General features: G+C 42.4%; 1 protein-coding gene across 4 annotated transcripts in view; it reads right to left on the bottom strand.

Annotated features, from left to right (window-relative positions):
- Window positions 1–21702, bottom strand: part of LOC109864002 (cysteine-rich motor neuron 1 protein-like) — a 208806-nt gene that overhangs the window by 100608 nt on the left and 86496 nt on the right. For all 4 annotated transcript variants that reach the window (XM_020444773.1, XM_020444764.1, XM_020444791.1 and 1 more), the window contains exon 3: window positions 5979–6107. In XM_020444773.1, coding sequence (XP_020300362.1) covers window positions 5979–6107 — 129 coding nt within the window. The remainder of the gene's footprint in view (window positions 1–5978; window positions 6108–21702) is intronic.

Genomic DNA, 21702 nt, shown 5'->3' with positions numbered 1-21702 from the left:
CCTTGAAGTGTAAACTTGTTTAATAAACCATATCTTTCATTTTCGATTTTTAATTCACGTAGTCCGGGAACTTTCCGGACAAACTGTGTATACACCATGTAACGCGTGACGTGAAAAGAGAGAGAGCGAGAGAGTGCGGATTGTCGTACATTACACACAGAGGATTGCAAACCGTTTCGGAAGCAATCGCGGTTCTTGTGTTTACAACCGTCGAGGAGAAAAAGAATCGTGCAGACGCGATGTTTAAATTAGTCGAGAGGTGTTGTAAATCACCGCGAGCAACCGCGAGCTTAGCAAGATAAGAGCTGTCACACGAACTTAAAATTCCATAGATATCGCCTCGTTAAACGGAGCGAGATATTAAATCAGAGATACGCACACTTACTGATCTCCTTAAGATAGTGTATCTGTTTTTCACATTCTTGATACCGCGACATCTTGCAGGAATGCGACCGGCCGCCGTGCAAATATGTGCGGACGCGACTAATTGCGCGATTTCTGCGAACAAATTTTCGTTGGCGCAAATTTGAACCGGCGCCACGGTTCCGGTAGCGGTCGTCTTAATGACGAGTGTCACGCTCTCTCGGCGTGATAATGCAATCAAATCCACAAAATAATCTTTAATTAAGACACCGTTAATTAAATCACCGCGCGTCAACTTTTGCGTGTTACGGACGACGACTGTGGGATCGACAACGATTTCCGGTCGCGAAGAGAGTAGTTAGTGATTAATGTCACGACCCGAGACGTCGATGCGCGGGAGATTAACGAGCGATCGACGGCAAGGAGACAAATTTAATTGACGGCTGCCGATCCGCTCGGGACGAAAAGAAAAAAAAAAAAGAAAAAAACGATGCGCATATGAGATGTGACGCAACACGAACGACGGTTCCTGCCGGTAATTGAAAACTTATTTTAATGTACCATCCCGTGAGAAGACTGCGACCCCGATATTAATTAACGTCAATTATCATTTTTATCGGTGTTGCCCAGCGTGAAAGCCGGCCGAGCAATTTTTCGATCGCACAACCCAGTCGAGTCGATTCGTATCAACGTCCTTAATTGAAATATCGATGCGCAACGAGCAAGGACGCGCAAACATGCTCCTCACAAACGGTTTCAACATAAAAAAAAAAAAAAAAAAAAAAGAGAGAGAAAGTGCGCACGCTTCGCTGACTCGAAAGCATGTGTCACGAATGTACACTTGTAATGTATATATTTATATATAAAAAAAAATATATGATATTTATATATATATATATAAAATTCGTATTTTAGCGTTAAAATCTTGTTTAATATAAGAACTTCTGAAACAATGAAAACAAAAAATATAAATGCGACCGAAAGAAAAAATGATTCAAATGCGTACAAACGATTTTGAATACACAAAAATTACTAAATCCATTTTAAAACACATTTTTCACATTTCTGTTTAAACAACATATGAATAATACACATATGTATAATGTATACATGTACAGAAATGTTTTTATCGCAAAATAATTACGCCTTTTTTTTTGCGTAACACTTTAATGGAAATTTCTAGACAATGCCCGGATTTATTCACGATTGATTATCGTCGCGTTCCGGTGAATCACGATCCGACGATAAATTCACGTGTCTTATCGTGAGTATGCCTCTTAATGGAGGCACAAAGTCCGCGAGCGGCGGTGTGACTTTGACCGAACTATTTTCCCGAACGCATATTTTCATAATGCACTCGTGGAATCCATCGGGCCCGAGTATTTGTAAAATGAAGAAGCGCGACGATCGTTGCGTCAGACCGCTGCTTTCGTCGAAATGTTGCTCGTGGCATTTAAAATTCAAAAGCTTCGTGCAATAAGACGGAACGAGATCAACATTTCCTATACGTCAAAAAACTACTACGTATGATTAAAAAAAAGCGCGTTATAATATCTCACCAATTTCAAGATACACATTTATGACACGCGCGCGCGATGTGTCATCGTCATAAAAAAATAAAAAGTGCAATCTCGTTTGTGGGAAATAAAATAACAGAAAAATGAAGATTAAACTTCTTCAATCAACTTTCAGATTATACTCCCTGCTTGAATCAGGTTAAATTTAATACGCAATCTCTACGCTTGTATCAACGGGCTGAAATGCATTTACGCAAAAAAATACAAGATTCATTTTACCTCGTAACGCGCGGCATTTTTGTGTAAAACTCTGTGTCAACAGCAAACGCAGTTTGTGCTGTAACAATAACATCGTCATATCCGTGTTTACGCGAGCGTAAATAACTTTCAAAGTGCCCTATGAGGAAAAAAAAACAGCGCGACGATCAAACGTTATGCGACTCGGCGTTTAATGAAGAGACCGGCGTCTCTTCATTAAACGTTACAGTATCGCCAACGTTATCGTGTTCCTCTCTTTTCCGAGTTTGTCTTTTTATCTCTGTGTGCCGCTCCCATATAGTCGCCTGTTTTCATAACGCAGTCGAGGAATCCATTTGCCGAGATGATGTCAAACGCCGGACGAGGCACGAGGAACGAGAAGAGGGGAAAAAATAATGGTTTATTTCGGTAAATATTTGCGCGGCACTGTTTTAGCAAACAATCTTTACTGTTATTCCCATCTTTCTTTCCTTTTCTTCTTCTTCTTCCTCTGCTCTCGACTACGTGCGCGTCACAAAATAGCCGCGCGTGAAATGTTTGTTAGCCGGCACGGCGATAAGGTCGCAGTCTATCGTGCGGAGGATAGAACTAACGCGCAACTAAATCGCGAATCAAGAGAAGGGCAATTTCCCTTCTGTGCGTTGTTTAGTTCTGTAAGAATCGTCACACTGATTATTATAAAAATTGTTTATTCAGTTTTATTTCGTACAGGTTTTCGTGACGATGTTACAATAATTGTTTAAAATAACTGCGCGACTAAGATTACAATACACAGTTCACTACTAATAACTACGTGACGATAAATGATTGACTGTAACTGACTGCTTGATTCTGACTGACTGACTACTCGCCTCGGTTCGAGGGCGCGCTTTTATAGGGCCTGAGTTCGGCCAAGGAAGGTTCTGGAGTTTTCCTTATTTGGTAATATTCTAGAGCATTCTCGAATGTTCGAGAATAATCTAGAATGTTCTAGATTCGGCTGTGTGCTAGAACAATCATTTCTTGTGTCGAAAGATTGCCTTATATGGTAAGGTATTTCGAAGGGTCGATGGTGCGTCACGGTTTTATCGCTAACCGTCAGTTTTTTATGACACTTAAAATAAACATGGAAAGTTCTAGAATCTACACGTAGCAACTAGACTAAGCTAGACGATGGTCACAGTTCCGGCCATCTGCGACCGAAAGAGAACAGCGTGCAAAGGGAAAGCAGCTCGACTCCCTCTCACGTTTCGCGATTCCGCAGTGTATCAGCATTCCGGGGGAGTCGAATAGCACTTATCTCACAGAGGGAAGTGTGATCTCTCTCTTGCGTGAGAAAAAGAGAGACTGAGGAAAAAAGACTAGAAAAGAAAAACGAAAATGAAAACACGCAGAAAAATATGCAGCGCGCACCTGACGCGCGCGTACGAGGAAAATCCCTGACTGCGAGATGAAGCGGAAAGAGAGGTAGAGAGAGAAAGAGAGAGAAAGAGAGAGCATGGTAAAGCGGATAAAGTAATTGGATAAGCATATTTTCCGCGGCGGACTCGGGACACCCACGTCCCGTTTAAACGTTTCCGGGGCAACGGTGCCGTAAAATTTGCCACCCGCGCGCGATAAATTCGCGAGTAATATTCTTTGGGAGGCAAAATATATTTTGCCGAAATATTTTCTCCGTCCACGTGTTCGGGATCGCGAAACTCGTTCGCTCTCGTATCTCTCCATGCAATTCACCGCGCGCAACGGTAGTTGCGGTAATATCGCGCTCTTTCGCGCGTGATCTTCCGCTAGTCGCTATAGTAAACTCAAATTTGACGTCTACGTCGCGGATTAATGTGACATCCGTAGAAAATTCACGCTCGTAAAACAAAACTGGATGTGCGTTCGAAGAACGCGACATCGAGGAAACTTGTGTTCCAGGAGAATTTCTAATCCCGGCTCAAAATAAAGCACCTATCAGTTCACAACTGTGGTGTTGGCGTCGAGTCAAGCATCGTGTGCGCCTGCGTTCGAATTAAATGATTTTTCGAAAGTTGCTACACGTTGCTACAAAATTAACTCGCTCTAAAGTTACACACACACACACACAAAGTTGGAAGAAGCGCGAATATACGCGCGATAATTATGACGTTACTCTCTTTGCACACAGCCATTCGATTGTTGCTATTATTAAACACTTGATATGATTAAAACGTGTGTGCGTGTGTGTACGTGTGTATTTCCTGTGTATATTCAGAATATTCAGAATATTCCGGTTTTCGCAAACAAAAACATTTAGACGAATTGCAATTTAATTATTTATCGCATTTTGACACTCGCATATTATGTAAATACGCGCCTCAAATGAATACACTAATAAGAACGATATATATTAATAATAATATCACTCGCGTTTGTTGAATTGAGTTTCTCGTAATGTCCTAATTGCAACGTAACGCGATCTGATTTATTAATGAATATTTCCGATCACCCACCGAGATCATGTTACTTCAGACAAAAAAGGTGCGATTAATTCGCTACGCGCACAGATCGTTAACTATCTTTCTCGTTGTTTGTACGTATATATCGCGCAGGAAAAGAGTTTCGCTCGCGTGAAAAGTTGTACGTGACAAGCAAGTTACAACGTCCAGAGTTCAGAGTTTTGAAATTTGCCAGAGTTTATTCTCCCACATTCGCGCGGTACCGACGCTAACGATACCTCGCATAAATCTGCCGATGACGAAGTAATCGATGCGTGTTCCAATAGCGTCGAGAGTTATCTTCTCTCTCCTCCCCGTTTGACGAGAGGTATTCTTATATTATATACGTTGTGTATGAATACACGCGCTCTTTATCGACTTTGAAACAAGTTTGACTATTGTTCGCGTTTATATTTCGAGAAGAAAGCCGCATGTGTACGTAGTACAGTTTACGAATCGGGCCCGTAAATTTAGCCGATAACGTCGAAAATTTTCGAGTAAGGTACCGGTTCACCGGCGCTTCGCCGCCGCCGACGCCGCCGCTCGGGTTTCTCAGAACCATCTAATTAAATTAACAAAGTAGAATATTCTGTTTCGCCGCCGACTTCGATGCAGCAGAAACGCGGCGCGAAACTTCGTGATTACATATTCGCGAAGCTCTCTCTCGTACTTTGTGTTCGCTAAGTCAAACAACAAATATCGTTTCCGATACGAGAGATTATATCTCTGCAATATTATTTCCGCAGCAATATTTGCCCTCTCAACGAGCAGCACTTGTTCTGAAACGCTTAATTTTCCTCTTCTTTTTGAACTTCCGACTCTGTTGCATCTCTCAACCTCTCTCTCTCTCTCTCTCTTTGATAAATTCCAAGTTTTCGACACAAACACGATAGTCAAACATTATTTGCATTTACATGTCGATTAATCTTAAACGAGACGTTTTCTCGACGATCTTTCGTCGTTTACTTCGTGTTTTATTCTCGAGAAATTCGTCGCTCGTACATTCAATCCCGAATCAATTTCAATTACGGACGACAGGCACGTTAATCGACGGAAGCATCGTACATACATACGTACGTGCGCGCGAACCGCGGCGCACGAATCGGTCGTCGACGCGGTAATTGCAGGAATTAGTGGAAACACCGCGAGTTACATTCCGGAGCCCGAATAGAACGATATCAACGCGGCTGTTTCCGAGCTGCTAATCGCCGTTTCATTACGCATCGCGCGTTTGTCGTAATTAATAAACCGAGTAGCTTCTCTTCAAATTGCGCCGTTTCTTTCATTATTTTTCCATTTTTTTATTTGTTTCGCACATCGATGCCCGATGTGTGAAATTTAGAAATAGACGTGAGGGAAACAGAATGGAGTTGACGTTAATTCAACAGGTTTTCTCACTTACCTGGCCAGCCGGCGATCCGCGTGCTCTCCGTGGCCCCCTCGTCATCGTCGCCCCAGTCGTTCCGTTTCGATTCTTTTCCATCGCCCACCTGCTCCCGGTCGCTCCGCGTCGACTCGCCGAACGACGTGCCTGGAATAAATTATTAATCGCATTACGCGAACTGTCCTTGCACTTTTCGCCCCAATTGCCTAAGTTTCCGCGAAGGCGGACGTGCGGATCGCCGCGACGACTGTTTAATTAAACCGTGCCGCGCGCTCGATCGCGCGAAAACGTCTCGCGAGTTAGCCCTTCCGATTCGTGAGCGGACCGGGGCGACGGGATAAACTTTCGCGCCAAGGAAAAAAATCGAACCGTCCGATATTGCGCTCGTATAATTTTGTAACGGTGGAATGAATTTATTACCGGCGCTGAAGTTGTTGAGGATCGAAGAACTTGCGGCGTTTTCAAGACGCTGAAGAACGTTATATAAGGATTCTCTCTTCCAATCGAAGAAGCAAGAGAAAAAAAAATCGACATCGGTAAAACGTCGTAATAAGTATTAAAATTGAATTTCTCCTTACATAAATCCTTAAAATTGGTTCGAAAATAATCATATTGAGGAAAATTATATGTTTAACAGGAGCGTTTCGAAGTAGTCGCTGCGCATTTTTTTAAATAACACACATTTGCAGCGTATCAAAATTGGCGTATGAAAAACTGATACATTATCTATGAGAAATTATATACGCTTGTACGTATAACAGCCACACACACACACACACACGAAAGAAAACGTAGAGAGCAGTTTGTAGCTACCGGAGCGTATCCAGTTCGCACAAAAGAGTAGCGTTACCGTTTGCGCAGCTTTCATCCGAGTCACTTCATAAATTAACGTTTAAAAGGGACCGTTGTGTGCTGTGTGCGAAAGTGCGTGGCCGTTGGTTGTTTAGGCTAATTATTCACACAGTTGCCGCCGTATCAAAGCTGGCTAAAACCTATGACATCGATTTATCGCCCATTCAAACACACATTTAGCCGGACGGGTGTTCAGTGTAAAGTAAAACTGTATATACCAATACATATTTTTTAAGAGCTTATCGCCTCATTCGAAGAGAAGTTTGTAGACGCGGGAATTTATTTTGCAAATATTAAAACTGATTCCCCGTGAAAAAAGAGAGAAAGAGAGAGAGAGAGAAAGAGAATGAGCTAGAGCTTCGCAAACGCGACGTACGCGTGAAATGTTTCTTTTATTCCGTGTTTCAGCATAAGTGAACACGGGAAGCTTTACATATGTACCGTATTTATCATCGCTGTGTGTACCTTACGGATATCCGCGTGACAGAAATAACACGTATGGACGATATATCGCGCGTTAAATCGCCACGAGTGTGTGCAATCGAAGCGAGTTGAAATCGAGCGACGTAGATACACACACGTGGGTTGCATTTCCGTCTCGCACGCAGAAACGAGATCGAGATTTATCGAAGTACGAGCCGGCTGGAATTAATACAGCGTTTCTTCTGTTTCTCTCTTTCTCTACGCGAGAGTCGTTTCCGCGCGCGCTTTATCCTTCGCGCCCTCCTCGCATTTTTTTCGTCTGACGTGTGCGTGCGCATACACCCGATCGCCGTGTGCAATGATTTAACGTCGTTACGCAAGCGATCCGAGCGCGATAGCGGCCGGTGGCCGTCGCGCCCGTGTAATACCGGCTGCCAATTGATCGCAACTGAAAACGCCGCTGCGACGAACGTGGGATATTAATCTCGACGATCGTCTCTCGATACTTTATTACTTCGATACTTTGTTGTCGCGTCAGAAAGAAAAATATAAGGGACACGCGAGAACACGAAAGAAATAACTCGACGATCGACTTCGAAACTTGCGAGTATGATGACGGTGGCGTACACAAGAAAAGTTGAGCGAGATATTGTATATATAGTAACATATATGTAATATATATATATATATATTTTTATATAATAATTCATATATATATATATAAAATAATTAATAACAAATTTCGTGCCTCAGATTTCTTAAGCCTGAATCAGGTTCAAGGTTTCAAGTTTTTTCATAACTCTTTTATGGATTTTCCATTTGACAATTATAAATGTGATTTTAAACGACATTCCTGAAAGAATGCGCATGTAACGGTTACGTGATTCGCAAGCAATTCATCGTCGATGCGTCACGTCTCTCAAATAAGAGTACGACTCTTCTTTGCTAATGGAGCCGCGGAGATTGACGTTCGAATAGCGATCAATGATATTTTATTTCGATGATTCAGTCGCCGTGGAATTCGCCGGTCACGGGGTGGCAAAAGCGATACGTTCCACGAGCGAAGATGCACGCGTGCTTGAATATGTACTTACACATACGCGCAGAGAACACATTACGTGTTTTGTCGAGAAAAAATACACTACGTTGAGGTCGCGCGCTGTCGGTGAATTTATTTAAGCGATAATCGCGAAGACGCAATCGCACGACACTAAAATCCAGGGCTTACCCGGCTGGTCGACGTTGTCGTCATACAGAAATCGAGATGCTGACACACGGAAGGACATGTCACACACATTTAATTGCGCAAACAATAATTGCGTTCAGATGTGATACCGAGATTTGAGAATTTCAGAATTGATTGAGAACTCGAGTCAAAAACAAGTTTCATTACATATTAAAATTCTATCTTCCATCAGTAATGAATTTGTGACTTCACATTACTTGCGCACAATATATTTGTAACAACAATACAACGTTCGCCGACATTAAATTTTAACTTGACAAAGTGAAATAATTGTCTTCTTACTTTTCTTTACGCAAAAAATTGAAGAAAAAAAATGCATAAAAATGCATCCTAAATTCCTCAAAACACGCAACGATATTGCAGCCGAATACCGACATCGCAAGTATAAAGTCGAGCGCTACCACCACCAACAACGAGCGTCAGTACAGTTGATAGCTATAAATCTTGGCGGTTTCGTAACACAGACAGTTTCAGTACGGCACGATAACATCAATATGATGTGCATGCGTGGATGTGCCACAGGTGCGATGAAGATGCACCGGTACGGTCGTCGCCGCGTCGTTCTCGGCGTCGTTCTGACGAGCGTCAAAATCGATCGTTTTACACCGGCGGCGCGAAAGAATGCGGGACAAGATTGTTCCACATATATTCGTCGGCAAAGGTGCGACTGACAGATCTCGTCAGTCAGCTGAGCAAACACTGACATCACCGTCCGCGTGCCGGCGCGCTGATTCACGCGGACTTCATCTCGAGAAGAAAGTTCTCGATTTGATAACGAAATGGATTCGAGTGCAGATCTGTCAATTAAAATACCAGAGCCACGGGATTACGTCGGCTTTGGACGTGTGATGTCCGAGAATGCCGGGCTCTGTGTGTATTTGCGTAGTCGATTAGCGCGTGAACGGCGCCGTAATCGCGTGGGCGCGACTCGGGGATGCGCGCCGCCGAGTCATCGGTGAATTTTGGCGCCGACGCGAATGTTTACGAAATGTCAGACCCATCGGGGAGGAGAGAAGAGACACACCACGCTAGAGCGACGAATTTTCGACTTGGATACGCGCGCGAGTTGGAAACATACAGTAGAATCTGTTGACATTAAATATAATTCCGAATGCAAACCGTGCGCGTGTTTGTACATACAACCACCTGGTTTGTCACGAGTTTTCACGCTGTTTCAACGTCCAAATGTCATCAGAACCGAGAAGTATGAAATCCGGCAAAAGTTGCAAACGGACATTTCTGATTTCATCTCGCACTTCCGCTCTGATGAGATTTCTGACCGAACGTGTAATAATATCCTAACGAATTTCCTTCGCGGCGATTTATTTGCGCAGCGACGGTTTGCTCATCGCTGTCGCTATGCAGTGTCGCTAAATATGGTAGTACACTGCTCGCGCGACCGCAAATATTTTGAACAGGCAGCGCTTGTTTAGTGCAACTGCGCAAATACAACTCCATAACCGCGATATTAAATGCAAATTAAACGCTTATGACGCGCGGAGTTTCGAGGAAAGTCATCGCGCGCGCGCTCCGCAACTCGACGCATAAATAATTGGTGTCATCGCGCTCGTCGTGATTTACGGTTAATCCTCACACAATACGTCATTGTACATGCATACGTTCGCGATGCTACGGCGTCTGCGAGTGTCTCTTGCTCGCTCGTACCACGGCAAAGTGGTAGATAAACGCGAGAGATGTTACGACGAGCGGAAGCAGCGCGCGAGAGACGCAATAAATATTTTCCGTCGATAAATTTCAGCGTCGTTAAAGTTCTCGCGGCGTTTCTCGGCGCGCTGTGCAAGATGTTTTGAGATACTCGGTTCAGACGGTGTGCACAAATTCGAGGCATTGCTCCTTAAATCATCCCGCAGCCATCGCAATAAACCTTTTGAACGTCGATACCGATAGCTGCGTAATTCAAACGAACGTGCTGTTTACGTTCCGCGTTCTTCTCGTGCTCGCTTGGCATTTACTTTTTAGCAACCACACGGTTTTTGAAAAAAAGAGAGAGAAAGAGAATCTTGTTGATCTCCTCAAAAATAACTTTGCCTTCAAATGTGTTTGTTTGTCGAGATCCACAAGCTTGTACTTGAGTATATACCTATTATATATAAAAAGCGTTCGAGAGTTAAAAATTTTAAATACGTTTGCGCGCGATATGAAAGAGGAGAAAAATTAGAACGGCAGAAATGTAATTTCGCGTTCTCAATATGACATATATATAAGTTGAATAAATTTTCCGCGAGATACGAAATGATGATGCCTTTTGCCGTATGGTTTTTTTTCAAACCTTTGCGGTCAGTTAAATGGAAATTCAATTTCCCTCGTTCTTTGCAAAGAGACACAATTAATCGGAGGGAGAGGAAGGAAGATAACACGGTTTCGTGGTCTTCCCATATTTTTGAGCCGCGAGTGCCTTCGTGTTTCCAGTTCGAAAACGATAGAAGATAATAGCGATTACAGTAAAATATTGCTTACAATCGGACTTCTCTCGCGAGCGTATTTCCGAACATCCGAACACGCGGATTAAGGGCAATCTGGATTATCGCTTGCAACCAATAAACGTACAATCGATTATCGAGGTTCCGTATTTACAAGCGCCTCTGGTCGTATTAGCGTTTAAAACGCAGCGTTATAATGTAGTAGCGCGTAGACGATCATAATAGCGAAATTGAAAAATATATATATCGCCGCGCTTCTCTTCCATCTTGTCGGATTTAAGCGACTTAAGTATCTTCATCGAGTATCTCTCGGTATATTACATCGCATTGTTATTGCTTTCCTCACGTTTGTTTTACTCTCTCTCTCTCTCTCTCTTTCTCTCTCAAAATATATAATGAAAACGTCTGTTCGATTTTGTTATACATTGGTACATGTCAATATTTATAATAAAACGCATTAAAATATAAAATACAAACTCGCGAGACGCATAAGCGAAAATTGATAAAGTGCAAGCAGTCGCATCATTTTATAATTAAATATAATAAATAATGCATATTTGTCAATAATGACTGGTGTGTTTAATGTTGATTCAATTGCCCTTCCCCGACTAAGCAGAAGAATTTATTATTTGTGCACGGTACTGTCTTTCTCTTCCTCTTTCTCTCTTTATGTGACTCTGTTTACATACCAATCAATATTGCGCTGAAAATAATGAAATACGTGCCCGATTGCATTGCAATTGCGTTTCAATTCGCGACTTTGTTCCGCTCTCTCTCTCTCTCTCTCTCTCTCTCTCTCTTTCTCTTTCTGTCTCTCTCTTTCTCCGCAACGTGGAACGACATCGTTTCAATTTCGTCGCGGGATAATAGGTCAATTGGACACAGGAATAGCCGATGAACAGACGCTGGTTTTAGTTCCTCGTTTTCGAGAATTCGGCGACAAACCGTCAGCGAAGACCCTAATTTCGTGCGAGACGGTCGTTCACGAAATGCGCGCTTTTCAAGACGATCCGAGTGATTTGCTCGGGTCACGTTCAAGTAGTTCCCACCGCTAATAAATCAGAGCGATTAGTTTCGCAGCCGTTTTACGCCTCTGGCGCGAATCTGGCGCGTGTGCGTGCGCGAAATGACGCTTTATCGTCCGTGCAATTCAGGTAAAATGTCATTTGGAGACGCGACTGCGATTCGACTCGGTCTCGCGCGGCGGCGACGCTTGGAAATACTGCGTCGCGCGTGCTAAGCAACTTCTTCGATTTAGAATTCCTCGCGCTGTTTCCAGCGTCACCGTGTTATTCTGGACGGTGTCAAGGCTGCGGTAGTGGTTAGAGATGTTTTTTCAGGAAAATGTAGAACTCGCTATGTATTACGTATACATGTGCCACACGCACACAGACAGATGCTGATCTTCAAAACGTGCTCGATTTCTCAATGAGTTTTCTCTTCCGAGTTACGGCAGCGAGATTGCTTCAAATAATCACTCGCTAATTTTAACCGCGATTACCGCGTCGCACGCGTTGACGCAGATAAATTCCACGAGGCTCGAGCAATGCTGCCGCGTGAAAGAAATAATATTTGTTTGCGTTATCAGACACGCTTCTCCCTCATCGTCCGAAAAACTACGTCGCGCGTGCGTTCGCCGAATTTTAAATATCGCTCGGCGGAGGTTTCGTTGTCGCGAGGTGCCAGAAATACAACTGCGCACACGATTCCCAATTTCAACTCGCGCAATAGGCACCTTCCTACCAGCCACGCTCCGTCATAGCTGGCCCCGTTCTATTTTAATCGCGCCAACCTGTTCGATTGCCATAATTTTCTCGCTGTCGAGCTCGCCTCGGTCTAGTTCTTGCTCTCCGTAACTCTTAAACAAAGAACAACCGCGAACTATCAATATTATACACTGCGCATCGGTCGGCTCAATTACTACTGTTCAAGCAATATCGTTCGAAGAAAGAATCGCTTACACGAGAGAGAGAGAGAGTAAGCTCGAAGGTCGCTCGTGAATCGACTGGAATAAAAAAAAAAAAAAAAAAAACCGCACAAATAAAAAGTCACAAAAATAAAACCGACGAATCGGCTTCTATTTATATCAGTGATGAAGAATACCTGTTTGACCTGTACGTCTTCACGTTCTCGATAGCTTGCGAACTTAACTTGCTACACGAAGAAGCGTCAACATGATTCGACGACGTCGCGTCTTTATTTTGCGAGAGAGAAAAATGATACTCTGAAATGAACGCAATAAATCACCTTCTAAAGTCTCCTCCGTTCTTCTTACTTCGATTTCACACACAATCGGTGCGCTCGCGAAATAAAGATGTCGAATCTGTGCAAAACGGCGTAATACGGTAAATAAATACACGCGCAACTCCGCCGATCGGCGTGTCGCGCGATGAAAAACAAGCCAGTCACCACGTCGTTCATAAATCAGTTTATCGCCGCCCGACAGAAGCTGCGAACACAACCTACCTACGCTCGAGCAGATTTTCATGGTGCGTGCACTTGGCGTGCGCTATCGGTGCGCGACAGGTAGGCGTCGATCGTATTCCGCACGTATTTTACGCGCAGCGATTGCGCTTTCTTGCTACCGCGCGCGAACGAGTCAAGGGGAGAGAGAGCATTATCGAGACGATGAATGAACGAAATACGCGAATCGAGCGCACGTGTGTGCGTGAGCCGCACGCACATATGCGTGCGCGAACACGATGTAATGAATGAACTTCAGACGCGCGTATTTCAGCGAGTGCGTCATCGCGGTGCGTCCCGGCAACGCACGCGGAATTCGCAATGTGCATCGCCCGCAGAAACAAAATCCGAACGCGCACACGCCCATTGCTTTCGTTCGTCCGCACGCAACTTTAAATATAATCAGACATACGCTTCGTGCGCGATAATAACGTACTGTCAAAATTGTATTTTTGTCGCGTTGATTGAAAAAAATTCCGATTCGAACGAAAACATTTTTACGAGTTGATAAATTCTGACGGGTCACGTAATCGTTGTTTTGACTGTAGTTATCGCAAATATATATTCTTGGTACTTAATTACTACGAAGACGCGATTACGTGAGTTTGTAGCGACGTGTATTAGGTAGGTATATCAATAACAGAGAAACTGTCGCGCAATTTCGCTCTGTGACGAGCGAGATATAATGTCGCGCATATGACTTATCGAAACAATATGTCGTCGCGATAATCTGTAAATGTTTACAGCGAGCTAATATGTAATAAAATATAGTGTGTACAAAACTTGCAATATAAGCTGTAAAAGCACGAAAGATAATAACATAAAAACAATTGCTACCAACATAAATGTACGTATAAATAATGTAATATGTTTTGTAATGTAATTATAATGTTTTTATACATTTGTGATTGTATTTACATTGACGTGTGTGTGTGTGTGTGTGTGTAAGTGCTATAAAGTTACTTTTTAAGATAAATTAAAAATGCGTCGTCACAATATTCTCTCGTGTAAACTATATATTATATCGGCGCAATGATTTTGAAATCGAAAAATTCACATTCTTTCCCGGCCAATCGTTTTTTATCGCCTACGAAATCCCTTGGTACAATCGAAACGCGCATCTCTCCCGCAAGCTCTCTCCCGGTAACCCCTTGAAACTCACTCCGCACTGAAAAAGTGTGCATAGAATAACGTTACATTCGCGAAACAGTGCAATCGTTCTTCGCACGCTTTACTCGCTTTTCCGCGTGTTCCCTTTTGCCTCGTTTTTTCGTTTGCCAACTACTGCCCGTCTCTCTTACGCGCTCTGCCGCGAGTCCTTCCTTTATTTTCATTTGCACGTAGCTAAACCGAATTACCCAGGAAACGAGCGCCGGTAGAAACGACTGTGCACGTCGCGCACACGATGTAATTAATGGGAAGACTACGTGAATTTGTAGAAAGGTTGAAAATTTTGGAAAAAAAGGTGGCCGGGTCGCTTATTTGTATCGCGATTAAATCTATTTTTTTTGTCTACTCATTGCGGTATCATTACTATAACAAACATTTACGAAGACAACAAATATAGTTGAAAATTAACAGCTTTTGAATAGTTTATTTCAATTTGGAAAAACTAGCACAGGCGCGCGCTACGCGCATGCTATTGTTGTTTTTATTTTAACGTGTATGTAATTTGTCAGTGAACATTAATATATAATATTCTATATCTATGAATAACACACACACACACACAATATATATATACCGTAATCACGTGACCACAGTCAGTGATCCCGCCAAGGTCGCGCGGCCGCGGTCAGTGACCCTCCCCCCACCAAGGCCGCGCGGCCGAGGTCAGTGACCCGGCCAAGGCCGCGTGACCGAGGTCAGTGACCCCGCCAAGGCCGCGCGGCCGAGGTCAATGACCCCGCCAAAGCCGCGCGGCCGAGGTCAGTGCCCTGCCAAAGTCGCGCGGCGGAGGTCAGTGATTTTATTGTAGTATGTATATAATACATATTGTATAATACAATATAAAGTATAATATTATAAATTATATAATAAATTATATGTATAATATATATATATGTTTTAATGTTATATATAATATAAATTACAGTGACGTGTTGTTTTTCTACTCTTTCCTGTCACGTGACTTTACTTTATATATAGTCACGTTTTTAATTTTTCTATGTATACGACGAACTATCAAAATCGCTTTTCTGTCATTATTTACTCTCTCGATTTTACTGATTTGATTCGACTCGACTCGACTCGATCAACCAATCAACCAATCGGCAACGCGGAAAGGAGGCAACAATAGATGCGATAGATTTGACTCCGTGCACTTTGCGGCACAAAATTTGGATTCTTTTATGAGGGAATACAGTCCTTTAAGAACCAACGTTGTTGAACGTATGTGCAAAATATTTTTAGACAACGTTAAAATTACCTCCTTTTCATACACGTACATTAATTCGACTTGAATTTTAATTCGAAAAACTTCATTGGATGTTTAGTTTGCATCTCGAGAATCTGTATCGGATGGTAAGTTTGCATTTTGTATACAGAAAATTTACTTTTCTGAATTTATTTTCCTGAATTTTTGTAAAAGCAAATTTGCGAAAAAAACATCTCGGTCAGAAGTCATATTACCAGTGTGTGTATTAATGTTCATATATTAAAACTTTATTTCGCACGTACGTCCAGCGTTTGACTCTCCTAAATCTAATATTATTTCCTTGCAAAGATAAACATTTATCAAAAAAAAAACAAACAAAAAATATGTACGTGTGTGAATCAACCGATTAGGATCAAACCTGTTATATGAATTACCTTTTTCTGTGCGCGCTCTGCGCGAGATGTGCACACAGAACACTGGATCACAATGTAGGCGCCGATTGATATAAACAACGATCAATCGAGCGCGGAACTAGCGTGTGCAGAAAATTAACAAAAAAACAGAATAAAAGTCGAAGTTGGAGTTTCGGCCGATGTGTTTCGGGATTTGGAGATAGACTTCTATCCGGTGCGTGCGTCGGACGTCAAGTTCGACAAGCGCAGTATTTCGATGTTTATGGAATGAATGGACTATATGCGCGGAATCGACAGGTTTATCGGTTAAAAAACAACCAAAAACCCAATGTCGGTTCGCGCCGATGCTCGGCTTCGGAACAATCGCGCGACGTTGATTTGCCGTGGCGCGCGTTGATATTCGCGCGTCGATACATGTACGCGCATTGGGTGGATTTTTCTCTCTGTTATTATTCTCGCGACCGTCGACATCAGTTACGAATTATTTACAGAGAAACTCCCGATAAAACTGCATTAATTAATCTTCCGAATAAAAATAGAAAACAATTAGCATATCGAGAGAGGAAATCTCGACAGTGTAAAATTATCCTTTCGCGAAACTCCCCCTCCGTACACACGCGCTTACTCTTAATCAAGTTGACTGGCGTGGAGAATGTCACGGCTTGACAGCGTAATTCGCGTATAAATCGTGACGTGCGCAATTCTAAGACCTTGCGCGCGCTGCACCTACGCGACGACACGCGGCATTGTGCGCGGAAATAATTAAGTCGCAAAAGCGAGCGCTGAAGGTAGGTGGTAATCAAGTTGGAAAAATCGATCAAGGCTGAAGGACGCGTCTGAAAACGTTTTCGCGAATCACGATAGCGATGTTACGCGCGCGCGCGCGCGCTGCGAATACCTATAGCTTCTCTTTAAATTAATAACGTCAGCGTGTCGTAAAAATTCATGGGACGACTCCTCGTCGCGTGCCCTTTAAGAGCGTTTTGTGCTCAGTCGCGTTTGCATACGGTAACGCGAAACGAACACGATTCTCATTCGAACGGGAAAATATAAAGTGGCAGTGTGCCAACGCGCCACACAATTCGCCACGAGAATTTTGTTCACTCTCGCAAGAATTCAATTCACATACTTTTAGCGCACGGATTTCGATAATGGTCGATGCGCGAATTGGCCGCCCGGAGCGATTTTCGACGAAGGTTCCCTTCCCCACATCGAAACGCAACCTGAAAAAATAAAAAACTAATTCTTTGAACTCGAAAAACAGAGTGTTATTGCGTAACACACACACACGCACACACACACATACACGAGTCACCGAATAGAAAGCAGAACATACGCGGTAATTACAATTTACCGATCGGCACTTTCAAATGATGTGCGTCGCGATTAATACGTCGCCGATATATCCGGTTTCTTGTTTGCGAGAAAGTTGACAAATGACACATTAATATCGTTGAATTACGTGAAACGAATATGAGAAATAATAATGTGTCTGTCACACATTTTACCTCGCAAACTAAACGGAGGAAATATATCGCTGATAATTTATTCTAACAATGTGGGTGATACACGTTCGCATAATTGCGATAATTTGCAATATTACGAGCGCCGTAAAACACCGTCATTGTGTTTCACTTACATAATACCCATGTGTAATAATTGCGTCGCGATTAATACGTCGCCGATATATCCGGTTTCTTGTTTGCGAGAAAGTTGACAAATGACACATTAATATCGNTGAATTACGTGAAACGAATATGAGAAATAATAATGTGTCTGTCACACATTTTACCTCGCAAACTAAACGGAGGAAATATATCGCTGATAATTTATTCTAACAATGTGGGTGATACACGTTCGCATAATTGCGATAATTTGCAATATTACGAGCGCCGTAAAACACCGTCATTGTGTTTCACTTACATAATACCCGTGTAATAATTGCGGTTTTATCATTTTACTCTTCTTTTGTTTTCACCAATTCAACACACCAAAGTCAACATTAAACCTTTGGCTGAAAAATCACACTGTACACGACAGTGACAAGGCGATCGGCGCGCAAAAATGAATTTAGTGTTTCTCGACGATGATTCTGACGGGAAATTTGTAGATTGCACGGTCCGGTTTTGATTGTCCTCCCCGCGTGACGCGGCTCGCAAAAGACACTTCTCTGCAGAAACGGTTCTTTTTGTACGTTTCGATGCGACCGCCGCAACATCGTCGATCACGCGCCGAGATGTCGGTGTTTCAAGCGAACCGACGTTTAATTATCATATCCGCATGATAACTCACTCGCATTACTCCTCGTTTCAACATCGTCGCATTTTCTAACGACAAAATAAAGTGCTAGTTTGTTGGGAGCGCGCCATTAGCTCTCGTTGTTGTTACCGAATTGCAACACGACCGCGAGATAATTATCGCGTGCCGCAAACTTCGTTAAAAACCGATAAAGGAGTAATAACAGGCTCCGGGTGAAATTTGCGCGAACTCGCTTAGGTCAAACCGGGTCATACCGCGTTCCCCCGCCGTCTGTATCCGCGGTGAAAGAATCGAAACTTCTATGCAGAAAGGCGTGTATTCCCGAATGAATTTCTATCCTCATTCCGTCAGGGATTGGCCGGAACCGTTCCCTTGATGCAAAAGTGCCGCTCAGTCACGCGATAAGAACATCGAGACGCCTCTAATCGCCCGCTAGGATCTAAAGCTTCGGTAATTGAGAAAAGAATTCCGTATTGCTTCGTGCTTGCGGCGAAACGTTGCGCAATTTGGTTTCGAGAGACGTGAATGTGTGTGTGTGCGCGCGCGCGTGCAAATGCGTGAACACACGTACATAAATCACTAAGCGTGTCGTAATCCGGTCCGCGACGTTGCAATTAAAAATAGAATGCGCACATACGAGCGACTTGGGCAACTTCGGTGCTCGTCCATTCAAAGCGTGTTGTCCATCATGTTAAAAATATAACCTTGTTGTCGTTGTTACGCGGTTGAATACCGCATAATCCGGACTCAAACAGGTATTGAATTTGTTTGTTTTTTTTTTTAAAGAAACAATCTTGCGCGCAGGCAGTCAACTTTCCGTGAACGCGGTAAAATTTATATAGAAAAGTCTTTTATTTTACGGCGTAGTTACAAAGTTGTTACAAATTTCCGATGCTGCTCTCTAAGTTTTCAGCGTCCCGTTTTAGTTGCGCCGAGCGGTATATAACAATATTTTCTTGTTAATAACTCTGTATTCGTTTACGATACAACTTTATGCATGTTTAATATCGGTCGCCGAGAGATTGTTTGGTCCGCAACAATCCGGACTTGTTTATACTCTAATTGCAATTTATAATTAATGTCAAATTTAATGCGCGTCTCCTCGATTTAGAAAACTATGCGCGAAAACAAACGCGTTGTGTTTTGTAGAATATAAATGTTCTTTATAAGAGAACAATTGAATAATATTATTTTGTGAATCAAAAATGTATTGATTGGTTTCACTTAACGCAAAGTACATATAATTTTTCGTTTTTTTTTTTTTTAATGCATTATCAATGAAAATACCACCAACGCTCGCGTAAAAATTCGATTGCTCAATTTGCGCGAGCGACGTATTGTATTTCTGTGATTAAATACGAACGAGTAAGCAAAGTGTGTGCAACGAGTTGTACATATTTATGTGTGTTATTACGCGTCGCTCGCGAACTAAGCCATCTGGCAGACTCGACAGCTCGAATTGCGTGACCTAAACGTGTAATTATTATTATACTAGATCATTACCTGTTAATTTAAACATACAAACATCAATGAAATCCAACATCGTTTATCGAGCAAGATACATTTTTTTCGAGACAATCGCTTTTTCGGTCATCGAATATTTTTTAAAAGTGATATTTTATACTAAAAGTAAATATTGTTTCAATTTACACATTTTTCCTAAAAATAGAGTATATAATTTTTTTTGTTTTTACAAAACACAAGACCAATATTGCACATATATGTACGATAAATATATTTTGGTTTTGTTTCTTCTCACGATTCGCAAAGACACATGCAAGTACGCAAAATCGATGTTAATCTACGCTTACGTTGCACACATGTGTTATATATTCGATACATTGCAAATTGCCGCGCGTTTTCAACTTTCGTAAAAATGTGTCTCAGTTTGTTCTATCTGCAATACAACTTTTCTCTGCGTTCGCTTCTCTCTCTCTCTCTCTCTTTCTCTTTTTTCTGAGAGTAACATAACACTGCAGATCGAACGGCCGAGAGTGAATTTTATTTCTGTTTGCGAATTTCTTTTTTTATTTTTAGGTCCACCAAACGAAAGCATATCGACGAGCGGGATTCGTCTCTTCTATTTTTTTCTTCTTTTTCTCGTTTTTATTCGGTTTTTCTTTTTTGTTCTTTTTTTTTTTACATGCGCACACCACGTATTTCAGACGCGATGATGCGGCTAATTTAATTAAAAAATCACATCGCTAGAATAATATCATCGGAAATCGATGATTGCGATTGCGCGCGACGCTGAAAAATTATACGCCACTCGCTTTTTCTTTCTTTCTTCTTTCTTGACGAGGCGCATTTTTCTTGCATTTATCCCGGCGAACGAACGAGTGATCGAACGAACGAACGAGTGAATCGCGCGCGCGTCGTCGTCGTCGTCGTCGTTATATCGTGCAACGACGTCCGGCGAAATCGTTGGAATTCCATCGAGCTCGCCGGCCCGGTTATATTGGAAAGGGGATAGAACTGTAGCGGTTGCATAACACGGCAGGAATTCGCGGGAAACGTTCCGCGGATGCGCTCGTAATTTTCATGCCGCTCGTGAATGCAAGGCACTTTTTTCCCCCGAGCCGGGAATTTTTCCCGCTAATCTCTCCGCATCCGATTATCGACGCGCGCCTTGCAATACTCATTACTTACCCGTATCTCTGCGCGTTTTAACAATATTGCACGCCAAGTTTTTCAATTGCCACTCTCAGTCAGTACACAGAAAACGCTGAAACTGTGTTTTTTCTTACTTTCGCAATTGTGTTAACCTACGCAAGAAAAAGTTTTCTTTTTATTAAAGAAATGTACACGAAAAGCACAAAAAAATAATTCCCGGAATTCTTCGTACGATATATTCTTTATTTTGTCTAAACAGTCAGCGACAACACGATCGCATTTCCTATTAACAGTTCGCCGATATCGGATTTGAGATGGTAGTGCCGGAGAGAGAGAAAGAGAGAGAGAGGGAGAGAGAGAGACGAAAAACGTTCTACAAAGAGATTAGGAAAAAAGAATCGTTAGCGCGTGTAAAAGCCGATTTTGTTTTTTTGGAACAGGTTTGCTACGGAAAACTGTTGATCCACCTTAAAAACATGTCCTACCAATTACGAAAGGCTACACTGCAAATCCATGTGTGTTACTTTAACACATTTTTTCTGTGTAATTTTAAGATTACACGCTTATCCGTGTTATTTAAACACACATAAGTGTGTAATATGATAATTTTATGCAGATCGCATGTGTGTTAAAATGCGTAAACATCTAAAATGTG

Source organism: Pseudomyrmex gracilis, unplaced genomic scaffold, assembly GCF_002006095.1.
Source record: "Pseudomyrmex gracilis isolate BER0280 unplaced genomic scaffold, ASM200609v1 scaffold_0, whole genome shotgun sequence".
Lineage (NCBI taxonomy): Eukaryota > Metazoa > Arthropoda > Insecta > Hymenoptera > Formicidae > Pseudomyrmex > Pseudomyrmex gracilis.
The sequence above is the reverse complement of the archived record's forward strand: the minus strand, read 5'-3'. Positions and strand labels throughout refer to the sequence as shown.